The 21,995-nt window shown below is 53.7% G+C and overlaps 1 protein-coding gene across 1 annotated transcript in view; it reads right to left on the reverse strand.

The window, feature by feature from the left end:
* The window catches only part of COL22A1 (collagen type XXII alpha 1 chain), a 242,116-nt gene that overhangs the window by 85,659 nt on the left and 134,462 nt on the right, over window positions 1–21,995 (reverse strand). The window contains exons 27-38 of the mRNA XM_055314212.1: window positions 21,322–21,366; window positions 21,086–21,148; window positions 20,621–20,674; window positions 16,974–17,015; window positions 13,927–13,959; window positions 10,740–10,793; window positions 10,411–10,464; window positions 9,645–9,698; window positions 8,338–8,391; window positions 6,754–6,807; window positions 3,919–4,023; window positions 2,698–2,742 (exon numbers count right to left, since the gene is read on the reverse strand). Coding sequence (XP_055170187.1) covers window positions 2,698–2,742; window positions 3,919–4,023; window positions 6,754–6,807; window positions 8,338–8,391; window positions 9,645–9,698; window positions 10,411–10,464; window positions 10,740–10,793; window positions 13,927–13,959; window positions 16,974–17,015; window positions 20,621–20,674; window positions 21,086–21,148; window positions 21,322–21,366 — 657 coding nt within the window. The remainder of the gene's footprint in view (window positions 1–2,697; window positions 2,743–3,918; window positions 4,024–6,753; window positions 6,808–8,337; window positions 8,392–9,644; window positions 9,699–10,410; window positions 10,465–10,739; window positions 10,794–13,926; window positions 13,960–16,973; window positions 17,016–20,620; window positions 20,675–21,085; window positions 21,149–21,321; window positions 21,367–21,995) is intronic.

The following is a 21,995-nucleotide window of genomic DNA, read 5'->3' on the forward strand; positions in this document are numbered from 1 at the left end:
ATTCTATCACTGGTTTTTCCCCAAACTCTGCCTGGGAGATAGATTTTATTGAACTCATAAATAGTTATCACAGGGAAAGGGCATCTTAAGGCATTTCTGGTACCCTTACCTTCCTTTCTTCTAAGAGGCTGGAAGCTAGAAAATTGAGACTACAGCCAATGACCCGAGGGGCTCACCGAGTCACGGCAGGGTGGGGGTAGGGGGTCTCAGATACACGCCCCAGGCTGGAGGTGGATCCCCAGGGCCTTCCCAAGTCTGGATCCAGCCTCCTGCTCCTCTCCACACATGCCCACTGCTCTAGGCATGTGGGACTATTTTATATGCCCCTAATTTCAGGAAAAGTTGTTTCTAAGAGTTTTTTTTTTTCTTCAGAAGATAGGAAGTTGCTATATATTTGCTTACATCACTCTGAGAACACTCCCATTTCTTTTTACTTTGACCATAAACAACAAAATCACCAGGGACCCACATGAGTGGCCCTGACCTCAATTGGTGCAAACTTAGGAGGCTTTCAGAGGGTAGCTGCCAGAATGGGAGAAAGCCATGAAGCAAAAAAAAATTGTGTTTTTTCTTAAGTTTTCATTTATTTATTTGAGAGAGAGAAAGCCAGAGACAGAGCCTGAGTGGAGGGGGAGGGGGAGCAGGGGACCCTGAGCAAGGCAGGATCCCATGACCCCTGAGATCATGACCTGAGCTGAGGGCAGACGCTTAACCTACTGAGCCACCCTGCAAAGAAGTTTTAAATGTAGAACTAGCAAGTTTTCATGAGGCCTCAAACTTCTTATCCTGGATATTACTCTAAAAGAGCCTTTTACATACAATGTTAAAAAGCAACATACTCTGTGGTTCCGTTGTTGAGATCCCGAAGATACAGCTCTAGGATAAAAAGAAAAAAAAACCCTCTCCTACCATTAAGTGGATGGGGACCTGGGGTTTGGGATAAAGTTTCCCATAATAGCGGCATCTGTGGCTTCCAGAATCACTGTATCCTAACTAAGGCAGCTGGGAGGGATGGGGATGTGCCACAGAAAGTGCTGGCTGACTCAGAAGGTGGCTCTGGGGTGGCAGGCAGTGGCATGAAGGCCCACAGGAAGAATTCTTAAAATTCATTTTCATAATAAATACACGCGAGTAAAAAATATGATGATATGGCATTTTAATGCGATTTTGAATATGTATGTTAAATTAAGGTGCGCGCGCTCACACACACACACACACATAACATTCCAATGCCCGTCATTGACAAGCTCACCCACATTCTTAAGGTCAAGCACATGAGTTGGCCAAATCAGGTTTCACCGGATGTGGTGCGCTCCCGATATGTGCTCATTTCTGAACGCATTCCATGACCTGCCTCAGTGTCTCCTCCCATGTGAGCACCCCTGCAGAGGACACCCTCCTCACTCTTCCCCTTCCAACTGCTACATGCACTTTAAAATCAGGACAAACATCACCTCTTCCAGGAAGCCTTGTTTCATCAAACCAGGCTGGGCTGGGAGCGTCCTCTGAGCTCACTTGTGACTCCAGCTTCCCTCTACCCCAGCACTCGTCTGCTTCTGTTTGCTTCTCTATCTGCTTTCCCCTCTGGCCCTTGAGCTGTTGGAGGGCTGGGAACACGTCACATGTGTCAGTGTTGTCCCAGAGCCCACCTCAGTAAGTGACACGTGGCAGCAGAGTGGGTGGGCAATGGATGCGATCATAAATGCACTCACTGGCCATCGGAGCAGCATAAATGAGTCAATGAATGAATGGTTCAACATAAAGATACCTTCAGGGAAGCATCCTTGGTCACTCAGGAAAGCGCTCTGCTGGGGGCACCTGGGTGGCTCAGTCAGGTGAGTCTCTGCCTTGGGCTCAGGTCATGATCCTGGGGTCCTGGGATGGAGCCCCTGAGTCTGCCTCTCCCTCTCCCTCTGCCCCTCCTCTGCTCCTACTCTCACTTGCATTCTCTCTGTCTCTCCTTCTCTCTGATGAATAAATTTTTAAAAAATCTTAAAAAAAAAAAAAAAAGAACAGCCCCACTTGGGCAAAGCTACGATTGCAAGTGAACTGAGGGACAGATGACCAGATGACTACTGGTAGTTACCAAAGCTTTCCCCTTGCCCCCTGGGCACACGACTAGCCCACAAACCCAGTTTCCCCTGCTGTCTGGGTCACGAGGTGGGGGAAAATGAATTACCACGTCCAGCTGTGTCCCTCATTTTCCATTGCACCCCAAACACTGGTAGCAGGCTCAGGTCCTAGATGGGTGGACAGTCACTGCACTGAGAAGCTGTGGGTCCCTGAATGGCCATGTGGGCCCGAGCTCCCCACCCACCATGACTCCCGGTAGGTAGGCTTACTGGGAGTGACACATAAAGGTTTGGTGTGTTAAGCATCTGAAATTTAGGGATCACCTGTTACCACAATTAGACTAAAAATACAAAACTGCTGATCTATTGCTCCACCAGCCATAGGCCAGTGTCTTCTGCAACTTCGTTTGCCAGCAAGCATTTATTAGGCACCAATTGTATGACTTCATACATGATTTCAGCCTCACGGCTCAGAGCCCTGGAGTCTTTAGTTAAGTGGAATGTGATAAACTGAGGAATGAGGAAGTGGACTGAGGTGACCAGAGCAGCTTTACAATGTAACTGTGGCCAGTCCTTTTTTTCAGGACAACCCATGATATCCCAATGTGCTTGGATGTACACTTACCTTGATTCCTAGAGGCCCAGGTAATCCAGGTGGCCCACGGAGCCCCTGAAGAAATGAATGATACAAGGACAACAATGAAACCACAGATGAGCGTTTGCCCATCCACCCCAAGCCACGCTGTGTGCACCCTACGCTGTGCGCCCAAGTAGGACAAGGGTCTCACTGTGGCCTGCTGTCTGCAGAAGAAAGGATCATTTTTGAGTTACGAGTCTCATGTTTGACTTCTGCCTCTTCCCCCTACTGCCTCTCTGTGACTCTGATCAAACCCCTGTCTCCCTTAGCTTGCTTTCCCACTCAAGATCTTCTATAGGCTCTCACAAGTCTGGGCAGGACCAGGCCTCCAAGTAGAGCTCACAGATTCAAAAGCCTGGTGTCTTTCTTGTTTACCATGATCTCAAGACCTGGGAGGGCCAAAGAGAAAAGCCTTCAACATCAGGCTGAAGGGTTGTACTTGATGCAGATGCATGGCCAAATTTAAAAAAAAAAAAATCACAATTCTACATGTGGATGTATTGGTGGAAAGCCAGTGTGAGGGAAGAAGGGAGGGTCCAGGCCCTTGTGGGTTCGAGGCCAAGCTCTGGGACTTTGGCAAGTGCTTCACCTCCCTGAACCTCATTTTCCCCATCAATCATGTGTGGTTGATAACACTGCCTTGGTCTGAATGCCTGTGTGGGTCCCAGGTTCATATTGTTAAATCTGAAGGCCCAACCTTGAAGGTATTAGGAGGTGGGGCCTTTGGTGTTTAGGATGTGAGGGCGGAGCCATTGTGAATGGACACTTGTCCTTGTAAGAGAGGCTCCAGAGAGACTCCTCATCTTTTCCATCTTGAGATGACGCAGCGAGAAGTGGGCATTCAGCAACCCAAGAGGGCCTTCCCCTGAACCTGACCATGTGGACATCCTCAACATGGACTTCCAGCCTCTACTAGAAGTTTAGAGCCACTGAGTCATGGTATTTTGTTAGAGTAGCCTGAACGGACTGAAAAAAGAAGTAAGTACTCGCTTGTCGGGGTAGTTGTGAGGATTCAGTGTAAGGTGCTTTAGTGCCTGATGCCATAGCTAACATCATAAATGCTCACCAAGTGCCACAGTCTACAGATTTATGTGTATTCTCCTGCTTCATCCTTGGGAGCCCAGCCAGTCTCTTTAATTTCCCCTCCCTTTTTGTTTCCAATGCTGGCCTGGTCGAATGGGCACACAAGCCCCTGGACCAGACACTTACCGGCTCTCCGTCTTTTCCCTGTCCGGGGGTCCCCGGGAGCCCAGGAGCCCCGGGATCACCCCTGGGACCAGCTGGCCCTGGACTCCCTTCTTCACCTGTCGCCCCCTGGAAAGAAAAGGGGACAGTTTCCGGGATCCATGACGTGCAGAAGGCAAGCTTTGCAATGGTGAGCCAGCCTGAAGGGGGTCAGTAGGTGTCCAGGTGATGCTCCGACTGTTCTATACAATGTACATAGTATGCTGGACTGGGTCCCCCCCAAATTTGTTATCTGAAGTCCTAATCCCCCTCAACCTCAGTTAATAAATAAGATATCTGCAGATGCAATTAGTTGTTAGGCTGAGGTCATAGGGAGGAGGACAGCATTTGATCCAATAGGACTTCTGTCCTTGTAAGAAGGGGAGATTTGCATACAGGTAAGTACAGAGGGAAGGCAGTGTGAAGATGTAGGGGACGGCAGCCGTCGATAAGCCAAGGAGAGGGTTCTGGAACAGAAGCCCCCCTCGTGGCCCTCGGGAGGAACCAGCCTCCCGATTTAGGACTTCCAGACATGGTGAGAAGGGTCAGGCTGGGTGTTTCTGTTGCTTAAGCCCCCCAGTGAGTGATACTGTGCTACAGGAGACTTGGCAAGCTGATACAAGGCGGAACTTGAGAACGGACAGGACATGAGTGCTTTTCTAGTCCAGCCTTGGATCCACTGCAGGAAAGCATCTGGTGTATCTCTTGTGGGGAGGTCCTCCTATTTTTGCTTGAATTCCTCCAAGAGCAGAGAGCTCACTACCTTCCTAGGCCTTATTCCTTTATCGGGCAGCCCTGTTACATACTTTTTCTATACATTCAGCCAAGAGCACCCTCTTTGGAGTCTTCCAGACACATGACACTCAAACTTGGGGAGTTCCCAGGAGAGACTCTAACCCGCCTCTTCGCACTGTAGGTCTTGAGCAATAGGAACACAGCTCAGGGCTCTGAAGTGGACGGAGGAGAGGGACGCACAGGCAGCCTCCAGGTCCTCAGGAGGGAGGGAGCTGGGCTTTGAGCCTGCCCTTGGCAAATAATGTTCACCTTTCAGACCACAGGGTCTCCAGCCCCCTGTGGCCACCTGGCTGTGGAGTCTGTGCAGCACCACATGAGCCACAGGGGCTCCGCTTCCCCAGTAGGGCTCCCTGGGGGCTGAGCTGTGGTGTGAATGCCTGCAGACAGACCCTGAAGGAGAGCTGGGTACCTTAAGGACCAAGAGCAGCCAGAGCAAGGGCACCTGTCTGCGAGCCTAGGGTCCGATCAGTTTCCCCAAGCCTCAGGCCAGCCAGCAGACACCGTGAGAGGCAGAAAGAGCATGGCCTGGCTGCTGGGCTTCCGAGCACTTTGCAGGGCATTTGGGGTTCCTCTCCCCATGCAGCCCCAGCTCTGGGCCCTCGGCCTGGCCTCTTGCTCAGCCACAGAGAGGTGTCTGGCTCCCTCTAGTGACACATGTCCCAACAGCCCACTGATTTCCTGGCTCTGGAGGGGACCCCAAAACCTCCAGCATCTTGGTCACCGCCTTCTCAAGGCATCGACGCCCTACTTATGGTGTGTCCAGAATAGAGCGCAATTTTCAGACGTGGTATAATCAAGGCGCAGCAGATGGGCCGGGGTTATTTTTTCCCCTGGCTTCATCTGGGTGCTCTACTTTTATTACTGTAGCCTACGACGGCATTATCTCCTTTCAAAACAAAAATTAGCACCTGCACCGCATGAGGGTTATTCTTGGGCTTATCATCAGCCAACACTCCAAAAACTGAAGATACGTCCCACAGGTTGGCTGACCGTTTTCCTCCATGATAAATCATTTTTCTCCGAGACACAAATTCTAAGATTCAGCCTCCCTGCCAAAATGCAAATGTACCATCTATTCTTGTTAAATTCTGCCAAAATAGAAAGGACAAAATGATGCCTCCTTTAAAAGGTTCTGGCTAACGGGGTCTTGAAGGGATTCCTAGAGGGACATTGAGGCACTTGTGCTAAAAGGGGCCCCTGCGGCCCGTCCGCCAGGTTGGAGGGACACCTGTCCCCGGATGTGACACTGCTTGCAGGGGGAGACGGGCAGCGATGTCCACACCTGCTTGTGCCGAGCCCTCTGATGGGTTAGTTCTGTGCTTCATCATTATAACCTGCAACTGATGCATCATTGTCCTCGTTCCACAGATGAGAAAGTCCAGGTGCACAGAGTGTGCCCGAGACCAGGCGTCTCCTCCACACCGGCACCCCGACATTCGGGTGGAGTGTGTGCGGTTGGGGGTCGCTGTCCTGTGAGTGTGAGATTTGGGGGAGAACCCTGTTTCTGCCCACCGGAAGCCAGCAGCAGGCCCTCAGCCATGAACCCCAGACACTTTTTAAAATGAGGGTGAAACAGGATTTCCAAAGGCTGGGGGGCCTTCTACCTCTGTCTGTGGGGTGTTGGTGTCCTGGGGGGAGCACCTGTCTGTCTTCCCTCAAATACGCGGATCTCTTTCTCAAACTTGGGAAGACTTCCTGTTTGCACAGAGGAGTGAGATGCATGATACGTCGTGGGTGCATTGAGTTGAGAGAAAGTAGGATTTGGGGTCAGGCCTTGCTCTGAGAGGTGGGGCGATCACCTCGCCTCCCAAGGCCTCCTCAGGCTCCCATCTGTTCCCCCGGGATCCATCTGACTCACGGGTGCTGGGAGCCTGCGAGAGGTGGCTGCATGGCCTCTCTTCTCTACCTAGAAAGCCCCTTCGGGCTTGGGCACCCTAACCCAGGCCTGAGCGGCTGGGCCTCCGCCTCCACGGCTACTCAAGAAGCTGAGGACGGATGCACATGCTGAGAGCAGCCAGGCCTTACCTTCTCTCCACGCTCTCCATCTTTCCCAGGGGGGCCTCTGATGCCAGGGAGGCCCTGAAAAAAAGACAGGTTATGCACATGGTAAAGTTCATGATGGCCTGTGGTCCCCAGAGAAGGGATCATATGCCCTTGTAGCCACGGCTACCCTGTTCCCATGGGCTCCCCATCCCCGACTCAATTCCCCATCTCCTCCCCACCGGCCTGAGCAGCTCCTCCTTGTCTGCTTTCCTGTACCGGGGCTGAGCCTGGTTCGCCTGCCCTGGGCTGTGGCTCTCAGAGGGCAGGGCCAGGCCTACACTGGATACCAGGGAGGACGAGGCTGACCTAGAACACAGGCTCCACATCCAGGACCTGATCCACCCGTGTCCTTGACATCGCCTGGGGGTTCACTTTGAGACAAAGCAAAAGAGCCGTGGGCCACCCCAGTGGGGAAGCAGAGCAGTGAGGGAGGGGAGGATGGCGGGTGGCTGGAGCCCAGTCCCGCAGGCGCTCTGGGAGCTGGTGCAGGACATGTCCTCCGGGGCTGCCCGGGGAAGGAGCCGGGGGCTTACCCAGCCCTCCCCTCAGGCCTGCCTCCCGGGGAGCCCATAACCACCTGTCCTGTGGCTGCACAAGGCGTTCTCGGAAAGGAAAGCCAGAGAAAACTCTCCCGGCAAAGGAATGCAGGGTTGGCAGGCACGGGAGCTGGGGGAGGGACGCGACACAGGCTATGTTCCAGCAGCATCTCTGGCGACCATGAAGGACAGGATGACTCACTGTCCCTTGTCCCTGCATCTCCTCTCGTGTTAGAAGCGGTGAGAACAATCACCTCCCAGGGTCGAGGGGACTCAGTGAATTCACACGCATAAAGTGCTTGGAACAGATGCTGGCACGTGTAAAGGCCCAAAATTTGTCCTCCAAACCCCTCTAATGATCCGCACAGGCTGATGGGCAGACGGGCCGGGCCCCAGCCGGCTTCAGGTGGACCGATTCTCTGCTGCCCTGAGCTAGACACGGTACTGGGTGTCTTAGGGTGGGATGTCCAAGCAGGAATCGGTGTGGACCCTGGCCTTCAAAGCTGGCCGGCCAGCAGACCCCAGGGCCCGCAGGCGAGGACTCCGCATGGCGGGCACAGGGGGTCGTTAGTGGCCATCTGGCCAGTCTGCTCTGTCTTTGAAGGTGAAGAGCTGAGGCCTGCGGGAGTGGCCGCAGAGGTCGCAGAACAAGCCTGCAGCCGGGGCCGTGCTCAGCATCCAGGGACCGTAAGCATCGGGACCCCTACGAACCCCTTAGTTTTGTCCTGTGTCTTCGAAAGGCAAACTCTGATGCTGACTCCAACATCCCCCGTGTGTACAGGCTTTCTGCAGTTTTCTGCATTTTCTAACACTTTTGTTTACCCCCTGGGCAGGCCTGATGAGTGCCCTAGAGCCTTAGGCTGGGTAACCTTCTAGGTGCCCTTGTCTGGGACGTCCATTTCTCCATCTGTAAAATGGGAGCAAGGATGCCTATGCCTACACCCCCCTGCAGGGGGGGGGTGGGGGAGCAGGGGGAGGCTCTGCAGATCCACAAGCAGCCCTGGGGCCCCAGCCCTCTTCCATCACTCACCGCACTTCCCGGGGGGCCGCTGGCACCAGGGGGGCCAACAGTTCCAGGAGCGCCCTATTTGGAAGGAGAAGTTTAGAAAGACCCAACGTAGCCATCACTAATAGTTACCCCAGCCTCTCTCTAAGGCTGCCTTCTCCTAGATTCACTGCAATTCGCTACATCTGACCTGGAGCTGCCTTCACCGCCAAGGGGAGCCTCCTCCCGTGCGTGTCTTGCGGTGCCCAGCTGGCCTTAAACCTCCAGCGAGTGGCATTCTGGCACAGACGTGGGGGACAGGAGGACAGAAGGGCTCCAGGGGGTTCCTGGAGGAACCAAGGCATGGAGTGGTCGTGCTGGCATGCACGTGCATGCTCTGTGCGTGTGTATTAGCTTTGATGGATGAATCAGGGAATGCTTCCTGGAGGAAGTAGATTTGAATGCAACACCCATGGTTAAGGAAGATTCCACGGGAGGAGGTGTAGGGGTCCATACCACGGAGATGGGAAGCAGGAAACTCCCCAGGTTCCTGAGTCTCCCTGTCTGTGCTCAGCTTCCACCGCCCTGCAGGCCGTGCCCGTCCAGGGCTCTCTACTAGCAGGGAGGAGCCTGCCGGCTGTGCCCCCACCCTGCCCTGTGACATCCGTGTCGGTCACTGCCCTGGGCTGACCCCATCCCCGCCCGGACATATGCACAGGTGACCTGGGTCCTGTGAGCTCACAACAGCAGGTACACAGAACCCAGGGCTGGGAGCAAGGGTGCTGCCTGAGGCCGCGGCCCATCTCACCACCACTACCCCTTCGTGGAGGTGGCCTCATTCCACCCGCACCACGTGGGCTCCTGAGCTCTACGGCCCTGCACACCGCATAGATCGCAGTCAGCCCCTGGGTGCCCACTGCCCACGCCCCGGAGAGCCAGCGGCCCCGCGGGAGGGAAGGCCCAGCCGTGGGGTGCTCAGAAGGCAGGTGCATGAAGGCCCCCATCCACCTGGGTCCCTAGCTGCTCCTGTGCGCTGGGAGTTTCTGTAGAGATGGGTGCACGCTGGTTTTAGAGGACGTGTGCATGTGACTGGGTGTCTCCCTGTGCGCATCACGCCCGTGCCTGTGGATGCAGACTCAGATTGTGGGTTGGGCAGGTGGATAAAGCCCTGGAATGCTGGGAACGCTGCAGAGACCAGTCTGTCTGTCCTGGTCCTTGTTGCCCCAGGGCTGCCCAGCCCCAGCCACCACTCCACCCTGCCCTCTGGCCCACCCAGAGCTATGAGCGCAGGTGTGTGTGCCAGGCCCTGTCTCCCTCTGCAGGGCCCCTCGAGAGGATGCATGAGGACTCACGGGGTTTCCAGCTGATCCGGGTGTGCCGCGTGGGCCTTCCTGTCCTTTGGCACCCTGCCCAGGATACAAGGGGGAGGGGAGACATCTAGGGGACGCTGTCCTCGTCCCCATGCAGGGCCGTCGCAGGCACAGTCCGCTCATCGGAATCGGCGGGTGCGAAGTGCAGGACAGGGAGCAGAGCCTGACGTGCGCAGGAGTCACAAGGCCCTGGCCACCAGCTGGCGCGTGGTTTGTTCCCTTATCCCATCCTCACCACCCCGGGTTTAGGGATCAGCACTGGCGCTATGTAGACGGGGCGGCCCAGGAGCACAGAGCCGGCCAGCGACCCCCTGGGATCTGAGCCCTGATAGTCACTCCAAGGGGACCTCTCCAGAGAGCGTCCCTGAGAGAGGCAGCTAGGAAGCCCAGGGCAAGAGAAATAGCAAAATCAAAATGCTAATCCGCACCTGTGTCACTTACCCCAGAGCAGCCAGTCAGAGCTGGGAGGGACGGAGGGGCTTCTTGCATCTGAACCACCCCATGCCCTGGCATTCCTTCCCCACCCAGGGGTCCAGGGCAGCACCCACCCCAGGGCGGCATTCTCGGGGAACCTAGTGAGGGGTGTCAGCCCCAAGGCACTGGGCTCACAGCACCTGTGGCAGCGCCCCTGGGGGGCAGCTGCAGCATGCCAGGCAAGCAGACGGGGTGGGGGCATTTGGGGGAGACCCCCAGGGACAGAGGGGCAGTCCAGGATTTTGAGTCCACAGGGGGACAGAGGGTTTCTTACCGGTGCTCCAGTGGGTCCGCGAGGCCCCAGTTCTCCGGGATGGCCCTGCAATCCCTGCAATGCAACAACCGTCAAGGAACTTGGTCATCACCCCAGCGATTATTGGGGAGTAGAGGGGGGAGCAAGGACACATGCAATGGTCCTGTTCTGGGATCCATGGTGGGGGCTGTCCTCGGAGCCCTGGGGAAGGAGGAACGGGCTGCATTTGGCTACTGGGGATGCTGTGGGGAGACCATGCGGTTCAGAGACCTGCTGCCACGCAGCCCGTGGACACCCTGGGACCAGTACACGGGCTCAGGGGTACAGGGCGCGGGGTGCAGTACACTCACCGGTTCCCCAGGCACGCCAGGATCACCCTTCTCTCCTTTGGGCCCTTGCTCTCCCTGTTGGAGAAGCACAGAGTACAGCACACATGCCCTGCCCTGCCCCATCCATGGATCAGCCTCACTGGCCACCCCCGTCCTTTGCGTTGACCCGTTAGCAAAAGTGTCTCCCTCTGCCCAGGGTCCTCCCACTCGCACCCCGCTCAGACTCATGATGCTTACAACATCCTTCAAATCGAAGACCAAGAATCTCTTCTTCAGGGAAGCTGACCCCAAACCTGGGGACTCTCCGGGCAACATCCTCCTCCTCCCCAGACTCGTCCCACAGCAGTTTCACTGTTATTTGCACCCTTCGGGTTTGCCTCCCACCCCCCTCCAGCTCCGAGGATGGAAGGAATGTGGAGGGAAAGACTTTTCTCAGACCCTGAGCCTCTCCCCTTTCTTGCCTTGATGGAGAATCTGGGGAGGAACCTTCGCTTGAGGGACCTGACAGCCTGGGGGCTGAACCCTACAATTGTGATGGCCAGATGGGGTGTCTAACTTTTGCTAAAGAAGAGATGGGCCCCAGGCAGGACAAGAGGTGCCACACTGGGGGCTAACAGCTGAAGCCTGCACATCGGAAGGGCCGAGCGTGGCTCCTTCTCAAGGAGCGGGACTTAGAGCTGTGCGAGCGCGCCATGGGCTGCTCAGGGGGATGCCAGGCTCCCCTGGAAGCATCCTGAAGGCAAACTCTAACAGGAGAGTTAGGGACCCAGGGGCAGGAAGTGCTAAACGTCCAGTGGTGGGAGAAGCGGGCAGACAGGCCGCTCTCTGTCTCAGGCACAGGCACATTCTGCAGACCTTGCCCCGGAGTTTCCCGCCCGCCCTCCTCTCCCATCTGGATCCCCCACTTGGCATCTGCACGGCCCTGGCTGCTTTTCTCTGCCTGCATCGTGTGTGTGGCATGGAACCTGCGCGGCCTTCCCCAGGGAGCCGTGGCCAGCGTTCACGGAGATCGCTTTTGCAAAGGGCTCCGTGGCACCCACACGGGTGTGACTTCACCCCTCCTCCAGAGGCTCCATCGCAAGCTAGCCCAGAGCACACCCCGGCTCCGTTCGCCAGGGACAGCAGCACCTCTCTCCTAGCACGTTCTCCTTCTAGAACACTTCCCATGGTGGGGACTGTCCAAGCTCTTTGATCTTCCAGTCACTGGAAGTCACAGGGTTATCTCGGGTGAGGCACTAGAAAGATGCTGGGGGAAGGGGCTGTCGGTGGCAGGAAGCCCAGCTCAGGACTCAGGAGTTGGTCAGCCAGGCCAGCAGAGGGACCCCCGGGGGCTCATGGGCAAGGTGCTCCCGCCATTTCCAGCCCAGGGCTTGGCAGTCTGTCTGTTGGGAGGCAGAGTCTTCACTCCAGGAGCACACGAATGAGCCCATGCTCATTGACTGATGATCAATAATATTGATTGCATGGGTATGACTGGCTTCTCTTCCTGACTGCCCCTGTGACGTCAGTCACATCAACACCCTCTCTGAGCTCAGTGTCACCCTGGTGAACTCGGCCACTGCTTGGCATCCTGGAGATTCCTCTGCAGGCTGCCCCGGATCCTTCCCTAGAGGCTGCTTGTGCACCACCTGCTGGCTCCCAGCGACAAAGACCCTCTTGAGTTCCTCACTGCAATTTCCCCAGCCCAAGGCTACCTGGCCCTCCTTCCTCCACACCTGCACACACCACCTGGAGGCCTCCCCAGGCGCAGGCCCCAGCCAGGCCCAGCACACTCCTCCAACCCCAGGCAGAGGGAGGTAGGCTTTTCCTCCCAGCTCTCCTCCTCCTCCTTCTCTGTTCCCTTCCTTAATTATGCCGCGAACCCTGCTACCCGCCCCGTGAGCAGGGACTCCAAGGAGCACGCCTCCGGAGAGCAGGGAGGATGTCAAACAACACTCTTCGAAACCATCAATAAAAATACAGTTACCATGGCGATGAGGCCAGTCCAGAGAGATTCATGCAATAATCCACAATGCATCTTTTTTTCTTTTTTTTTTTTCCTTTTTCCCTCATAGACACAATTTTCTCACATTGCACCTGAAGTGGCTTCCTATTTTTCAAAAATCTCAGACCCTGCAGAGAGCGTCACCAAGGGAAGACAAAGGGGAAGCCTGGGAGGCCCCAGCCTCCCATCATGAGTCGTCTGGCCAGAATGCCTTGGAAATCATCTTTAAGCCAGAGCCCCCTAAATCTGTCCTTTCCCACAGGCAACTCCCAAGTACTTCTGAAGTCCACACCACCCGGTGATGCCCCGTCCACCACGCCTCCTCCCCCTTTCACCTCTGGAGCAGCTCAAAGTGCTTCTCCTTCCACCAGGATCTCAGCCCCTGGCTCCAGCCCTCTGCTCCCCATCTTTCCCGTCAAATACAGGATTAGCCGCAGCTTCTAAATCCTATCTACGTAACACTGAGCTTGAGGAGAAAGCAACTCTGACACATGGGCATCTACAGGCTCTAAGCTGCTGGGTGGCCCCGAGCAGCAGGCCAAGCCCCATAACAGGAGAACCCTGTCCTGAGAGCAGAGGGGGCAAGCAAGCATGTGTCTCTGGCCTCAGTGATGCCGAGAGCAAGAGGAGAGCCTTGGAATGCTTCCCCAAGCACCTTTCCAAACAGAGAAGAAGCTTCCTAGTCATTGCAGTGAAGGTGAGCCTCCTTGTCTGTTAAGGGGTCAATATTCAGGAGAGGCCTCAAGTGCTCCTTCTACTGGCACCCTCACTCCTCCTGAAGTTGACTGGGACCCCGCTGTCCTCTCTCAGAACGGCCTTTCTTAGGCCTGGGCGCCCCCATGCGCTTCAGTATCCGCATCCGTCCCCATCACCGCGGCCCACATCCTCAGTAATGCTTCTCGGGATCCTTCAGTCTGCAGCCACTTTACACAGCTCTGGTCTCCTCGAGACCACCAGCTCTTTGTTCAGAACCTCACCCAAAGAGAGGGCCACCCTTATCCTCAGATAGAGCAGGTAACCTCCAGGCCACTGGACCGCCGCAGGCCTGACACTGGAGCCAGGTCCTTGCAGGTGGGCCCATCCCCACTCCCCAACCCCAGCTGCCAGGACTAATCTAGAAATTCAACGGCCCTATGTGCTGGGGGCCAAGTCACCACCAGAGAGTGCAGGCATCACAGGCCTGGCTGAGGGGCACCTGAGCCAGAAGGGGCCACAACTACTTACTGGCATTCTTGGGTGTGGTGTGAACAGGGACGTCTGAAAAGAAAACCACAGAAATGAGAAGAGGGTGACTCGATTGTAACAACCGGCCTCTAAGAAATGGACCAAGTGGGAGATGGAGCCCCAGGGCTTCCTGGAGTGATGGTCAGCATTGACAGGCATCAACACCAACTTCTCTCCAGTCCCAGAGTGGTGAGCGAGGCAGGGCAGCAAAGCATGGTGGGCAGATGGGGGGACCCTGGAGTCACACCCCTGCCTAAAACCATGTGGCCACCTGTCAGTTTCTATTCTTCCATTGATAAAGTGGGGGCAGAAACCTCCCCTGCCCAGGGTGCCATGGCTGAAATGGAGAGTCTGTGCAAGTAATCAGAGGCTGGGACCTCGGGCCCTCCCCCAGAATCCACCTCTACCAGCATCTGCTAGCCATGATGCACGAGAGGAAGAAACCAGGGGAGACACGCTCTGGGCACAGGGAGCCAATTTATGCAAAACTCTTTATCCCTGCACCCAGAGACACAGGGGCTGGCCAGCATGGCCCTCTGGCTCCACCCCGTGTCCATGCTACCGTCAGCACCTTGCAGGTCTCATGACATCTCTGGCCACGTGGCGTTTGCACCTGCTACTCCTCTAGCTGGGAACATGCTCTCATCCTTCCTTTACCTGGCTGATGGCAGCCCATCCTTCAGGCCTTTTGTCAATGTCCTGTCTTCAAAACCCCCTTCCTCTCAACTATAAATTACGTCCCTTTGTTACTCTCCCTGAGTGCACCCTGTTCTTCACTGGCATTTACTATAACCTGTCATACGTGTATCAAGGCCACCAGGTGACTTGAGTTTGCCTCTCTGCCTGGGCTGGGAAGCTCCAGGGCTTCCAAACCCCGTCAGCACCTGGCTCACAGCAGGTGCTCAAACAATAAGCAAACAGGGTAAAGGGCATCATAGATTCTAGTCCAAACACCCAATGAAGTCAAGGGGGCACCTGGGTGGCTGAGTCGGTGAAGCATCTGCCTTCGGCTCAGGTCATGATCTTGAGGGCCCTGATTGAGCCCCATGTCGGGCTCCTTGCTCAGTGGAGAGTCTGCTTCTCCCTCTCCCTCTGCCCCCCACTTCCCTGCTCATGCTCGCTCTGTCTCTCTCAAGTAAATAAATAAAATCTTAAAAAAATAAACACACAATGAAGTCAAAATAGAAGGGCAAAAGCTTTTTCAAATCCATCTTGTCTTCCATGTCCCCAAATACTAGTAATCCCTTCTCCAGAAGAAATCACTATTTTTCAGTTTAGCAAAATTTTCTACGTATTTCCACATAATTATGAATGTATAGAAGTGGATGCTTTTGCACAAGAGTTATACAAATATCAACAGCCACCACATGATTATTAGTTCTTGTTTACATGTTTAAACCACATTCCTCACAATAACCAAGGAGTAGATCATGTTTTCCCTGCATCATGAATAAGAAAATTAGAAGCAGAGAGGTGAAAGCTTAATGAAGCTCCCACCAGTAGTAACTGTGGGGTAGGAACGTGCCCCACCGGGGTGGCCCTGGAGGTCACGCTGGTTTCTCTAGGCAGCTTTCTTGAGTATCAGCAGTATCTTTTCAAGGCCACGTATATTGTGTATATATACATGAGTGTGTGCATATGCATGTGTGTGTATTTTATAGAATAGGATTCCATGATGTGGATATTCTGTGGTGCACTTAATTCTATGCTTTGGTCATATAAGTGGCCAGTAACATTTCATTATAAGCAAAACTACAATGTGCATTCTTGTGCATGCTTTTTCAACTACACACAATGCAAATATTTCCCTGAGATAGATGCCTGGAAACGAAATTTCTAAGCTAACAAGTACATACTTTATGATATGTGAATACTGAGCAACTTCTCAATTCGATGTTACCAATTTGCCCTCCTACTAAATAATACATTTCCCTGCATGCTTGCCAACATTAGACGTTTTCAGTGCTACACCAAGTTTTATATGACCGGTTCGGAATCTAAATTTGATTCTGAGATTCTTCTGACATCCTTATGGAATGGCTGAGTCTCGTTTTGACAGGCGTGTATGTGGGGAGGAGATTGAGCTGTAGAAGAATGATTTAACATACATAAAAACCACAGGCAGAGATTCTTTGTCACACTATAAATGGGATTTCTGGGTGTTCAGGCTCTCATCCCTCAGCCTCTATTTTCTTAGGCAGTTCCCTGCTCAGGGAACTGAATGATCCATACTTGCCCAACCATGGCCAGCACTGAAGCCACATTCAATGTCCCTGAAACCAACTGATCAGAGCACAGAATATAATGGCTGGGAAGAAATATTAAAATGGAAAAAAAAAGCATACAAAATAGCCTCCCCTATTTATATAGAATTTATTTTTATTATTTATTTATTTTTTTAAGAATTTATTTTTAATTTAGTGTTTATTATGTACCAGAAACTGTACTACGAACTTTGCATTATTTCATTTAATTTTCACTAGGAATGTACAAGACAGCTGGGTATAATATCTTTTCTTAACAGATAAGATGGGGTCTTTGAAATTAAACAATGTACCTAAGACCACAGTGCTGGTAGATGGCAGAGCAGGGACTCAGGAACTCAAATTCACCTTTTGCAAGCTCTGAAGCCCATGACCTTACTCACTACTCATCACCAAGCACAATGCCTGCCCTCATGCCTGCACAAGGTGGAAGCATGAGTCGTGGTTATAGATCCATTTTGCTGTCTTGCTCTGGACAAAGTCTCTTCCTGTTTCTTGTGTCTGGACCTCAGTTTCCTCATATGTTAACGGGTGGGTACATACTGTGTCTAGCCAATGTTCTGATAAATAGCCACTATGCTTGCTGCATAAAATAAATCACTAAACACAAGGTGCTTTTTAGAGAAGCCTAAGTATTTCTGGATCACAAGACCTAAGAATAGTCCTGCCTAGTGGCCATCTCCACTGGAAAGATGTTTATAACTAAGTGGTTTGGGAGGAAGGGAGGCACCCAATGCCTGAGGTATTCAAAGAAGGATGAGGAGGAGAAGCGGAGTAACTTACAGTGCCAGGTAATCCAGGGGGGCCTGCGGGACCAGCTTCACCCTGGATGAAAATGAATGAATAAATGAATGAATGAATGAACGAATGACCATTAATTCTCCTGCCAACATTGTTTATCCTGGGACGGCTCTCCCCAGACGACAGAACCACCCGCCCAGCATCTACCTTGACAGAGAGATAGACAGATTCCAAATTATTAACTATTTCAGATGTAGGAAACCTTATGCTTCGAGAATTATCTATGCTAACATGGGCGGCCATAGATCATTTACATCACTCCATGCTATCCCACCGTGAATACGGAAATCAAGTGATCCATGATCCATCTGCTCGTTGATGACACTTAGTGCCATCACGGCCCGTGAAGCAGCAAACATCCCTGCTCTGTGCCCTTGGGCATAAAGACAGGAGCTCCCTTACAGACTCCACGGGCCCCAGCCCAGACCATGTGGAGGGGACGGCCCCTCTCAGGGGACCAGGAGGGGACAAATCTACATTACTGTAAACAACACAGGTCTGGGACTTAACCTTTCTGAGCTTTTAACTTCAATCTACCATTTTATACATTCTTTGACCTCGTTGCGCTTGTCTACGTCTTCCAAAATAATGATGGCCATACCGACAGCTCACAGCATCATAGGGGGACTGACTGAACATCTTCAGCAGGGCCCCAAGGTAGACGACATGGTTCTACATTTGACCCCAGGCAAGGGGGCCATTGGTCTATCCATGCACGAGAAACTTCAGGAAGCAAACACGATCCCCAAAGCCTGTCCTTCCAGGTGGGCCACGTGACACCAGGACATGGGTGTCTGTGTCCATGCATGTTCTGAGTGGCCCAGGGTGAGGTCCGGGGCTGGCCTTCCATGCATTGTTAGTAAACCAATGAATGAAACTGGCTTAGAAAGAGACAAGGCCACTCTCAGTAAGCAATAATTATATGATAAAATAGTTATATTGTTTCTATTGTTATACAGTATTTAATTCCAGTTACTGAATTATGTTTTTTTTTAAGATTTTATTTATTGATTGATGAGAGACAGAGAGAGAGAGAGGCAGAGGGAGAAGCAGTCTCCCTGAAGGGAGCCCGACGTGGGACTCGATCCCAGGACTCTGAGATCACGCCCTGAGCCGAAGGCAGACGCTCAACTGCTGAGCCACCCAGGTGTCCCAACTGAGTTATGTTTTTATGTATTATGTATTGACTCATTGAATCTCCAGAGAAGTGCCTACGAGGCAGACACTCTGGCATTCCCATTTCCCAGATGAGGACACTGACACCTAATGTTCATTTGCCTGCTCAAAGTCACAGCCGGCGTGTGGCTGAGCCTGGTTCTCAGAATCCAAGCAGCAATGCCTGCACTAAAGTTCCAGAATTTTTTCCAGAAAGAAAAACACTTTCTCAGTGTTATTTGTACTACCCGATTTTACCCAATTATCCCCCTGACACTGACATCGTCGTGTTCCAGAACCAATCTCATTTAAACCAGTTTACTCCACATTAAAAAGTCCAAATAATCAGAGTTGAGTGTTTCCTGGCGATAAAGGAAAATTTCAACTTTTTAAGTGTCTGGGCTCAGCTCCTGGGCTCCTAGGGAGGCTATCCCTTCACTTTTTTTAAAAAAAGATTTTATTTATTTATTCATGAGAGACAGAGAGAGAGAGAGAGGCAGAGACACAGGCAGAGGGAAAAGCAGGCTCCATGCAGGGAGCCCGATGCAGGATTCGATCCCAGGACCCCGGGATCACACCCTGAGCCAAAATCAGAGGCTCAACTGCTGAGCCACCCAGGTGTCCCTATACTTTTACATTTACCAATGTCAAAATGACTCAGCAAAACTTAAAAGCATGGACTCTATTTCTGCCCTAGCACACATTGTATGTCTGCCTTGTTTAAAAAAAAAAAAAAAAAGAATAACTAAAAGGGAACACTCCAAACATAAAAATAAATAAATAAATAAATCACAAAACCTCCCTGGTTCCCATAAGATTAAAGTCCTACAGCCTTGCATATACTAAAAACACAAGATAAAGTCTGTAACTTTCTGGAATGCCCTTCATCACAATGATCATATATATGTAAAAGGCATATAGAGAACCCTGCCCCGAATGTTTCTTGCCGGAGCACTCTCCTCTTTGTAAAGACTGTGCGTCTGGGCAGCTGTCCTAACTTAGGCTCAAATGAAACTCTTTTCCTTTCTCTTTAAAAAATTTTAAAGGTCTGTACATTTGGTGTCGACACGAACCAAGGTATGGAGGTGTATTAAGGAGCGGAGGACAGGGGAACAGACACGTCTCTGATCCAGGGGGTCTAAAGACTGCCTTCTGGGAAGAGCCGGCCTCTCCCCGGCGCTGTAGGGTGAGGAAGGGACAGGAGGTGGGGTGGAGAAAACCCCCGATGACCCCCTGCACGGCTGCAGAAGGACCCATGAGTTCTGGAGTTCGCCACCCAATGGGCCCAGATCCCAGCGTCTCCAGGAAAACATGACACCCCGGCAGCCCTGCTGAGGGAGGAGATGATCATTCCCACTTTCCAAGATGCCACTGGACTAAAAGGGTCAGAGCCAGAGGCGAGGAGGATGGGCCTCGAACGCAGAGGCGGGGAAGCGCAAGACACAGTCAGAAGGGGACGATGTTGCTTTAATGTCCTATTTTGGATTTTTGACCAGAATGATCTATTATTACATATTTCTCTGGAGGAAAGAACGGCAGGCCAGGTTCCCTGGAAGCTTGGATGTGATTCGGCCGGAGGCCTGGCAGTTCTATCAAAGCAATAAAAGAGGCTTTACGGTCTGGCGGAGTCCTTTGCATCCTGGAAATGAGTTTCTCAAATGAAAATTGCAATTCCAAAAAAGCCACCAGAGCAGCAAGCCTGGGCCCTTCCCATTTCTGGGCCTCCATGTCTAGATAGCGGGTCTGTGCAGAGTAAAGCCCTCCTCAGCCTCCAGCCCAAGAGAGAAGCAAGTGGGAGCCCCTCCTGGACCCCAGAGACAATGGGGAGAGGTGGGGGGACTGAGAAAGGGGAGACTGGAGGGGAAGGCAGTGCAAACGTGGGGATATAGAGGCGGGGGGAGCATCGTGTAGGTGACAGGTGATGGGGAGAGCCAGGCCCCCTGGGGCGCCGTCATTGCTCAGGTGCCCACGGGCCAGGCCGGCCTCAGGCACTGCCCTGCTGGGAGCCAGGCCCCTGATGCGACCCACTGCTGGGGTGCCGATCTTAATGCAATGTGCTCCTGAGAAAGCAATGTGGCTTTTCTGTGCCTCAGTTTCCTTAGCTATGAAGCGGGGATGCTGCCGGTAACAGGACCCCTCTCAGGGTCACCCTGAGGATCGCCAGAGTCACCGCAGGAGCAGTGCGTCCAGCGGTCCTGGTACAGACGGCGAGTCTCACTCCACCACACGGGACCTGCGTCCCGCTTCCCAGCAGCCCCGCGGAGGAAGGATCAGTGAACCCATTTCCAGCCAGCGAGCCAAGGCACAGGGAGGTCGGACAAGGTGCCCAGAGCCACCGGGCGGGCAGAAGCGGATTGGAATCCAGGCCCCAGCTCAGGCTCAGAGCCCGGGCGCGGCAGGCAAGGCACATGCACACGGAAGGGTGCTTGGCCAATTCAGGCAGTGACGGCCAGGCGGCCAGCAGCAGCTCGTACCTTTTCACCTGGGTCACCTTTCACTCCCGGGAGGCCCAGCCCACCTTTCTCTCCCTGCGGCGAAAGAGGAAATTAGAACGCGCCACAACGCAACACCCGCCTTTTCCACATATGAGCAAGTGGACCTTGGCTAAAAAAACCCTTTCTTCTCTCGACCTGCGCTGTCTTAATCGGTAAACGTCAAGGTGAAGCGCAGCTGCGCAGGTCGCCGTCAGTGACCGTGAGGCACCCGATCCCCGTCAGGCCCCCGACATGACCCCCCACCCCGTTGCCCTCTGAAGATGCTGCACCCTCTGCAGACTTCTCTCTCAGCTGGCAGGCCTGAGGGCCTGAGCCCCTTCCTCTCCTTGACTTTGAACCTGGGGAAATACTCCCGAGTCCCAGGTAACACCACCCCATTGGCCCAGGGGCTGGACCCCAGAGGGGGCTGCTTTGCGAGGCCACAGGTGTGGCGCCGCCACTTACCTGCTCTCCTTTCTCTCCCCTCACGCCTGGGAATCCAGGAGCCCCCGGGAGCCCCGCTGCTCCCTGCGGAAACAACACAGCGTCACTGTCTGCTGGGCTCTCGGGGAGGTGAGGGGGCTCTCCTGTGGGCCGGGCCGGGACCCAGACCTGTGATTTCCCCCTCCTGCGCCCCAGCCCCCCGAGATCTCCAGCGAAGGAATGAATGAATGAATGAACGAAAATATGAACAAACAGACCTTCTCTCCAGGTCGGCCTGCCAGGCCCTGCTCCCCAACTTCACCCTGGAGACAGAATAACAGACACCCCATTATTTTCCGCTCACATTTGCGGCGATGGCTGTCATTCCCCCCGGCCCCACACAGTCACAGCACCTGCGGGCCGCAACTCTGGATTCTGGGACATGAGCGTCGCATAGGGTCACAGCCTGCGCCCTACGCAGCTGACTCTACGCGGCAGCTCGGGCTATGGAAACCAAGCCTTTGGCATTTCCAGAGGGAGGGGGCTCCACACTCTTGCACATCCTCTCTCAGTCCCCCCCAAAGAAACATCTGCTGGAACCGTGCTGACCCAGGTCACACTGCTGAATCCATCCATCCTGAACCTACAAGCGTACGAAGTGCAACAGCAACGGGCCAAAGCTGTGACTCCAAGGTCCATCCCGCTCCGAGCCGTTAGCACACGTGGCAGGGGAGCCCGGGCCCCAGGCTGGGCCCGGTGATGAAGGAGCAGCCACTGAGGAGCACGCCCGGGATGACCACTGTCCCGCGGTTGCTGTTCAGACTTTTTGGAAAACGCAGGCAGTCCCCGGGTTAGAGGCGGGTGAGAGCTTTAGTTTTCCTGTCCTGAGGTGTGCTACAGGAAGGGCAGGTCTTGGGGGGAAATTCTGGTCAACGTCCAAACGCAAACCCCG

This window comes from Nyctereutes procyonoides, unplaced genomic scaffold, assembly GCF_905146905.1.
Source record: "Nyctereutes procyonoides isolate TBG_1078 unplaced genomic scaffold, NYPRO_anot_genome, whole genome shotgun sequence".
Taxonomy (NCBI): Eukaryota; Metazoa; Chordata; class Mammalia; order Carnivora; family Canidae; genus Nyctereutes; species Nyctereutes procyonoides.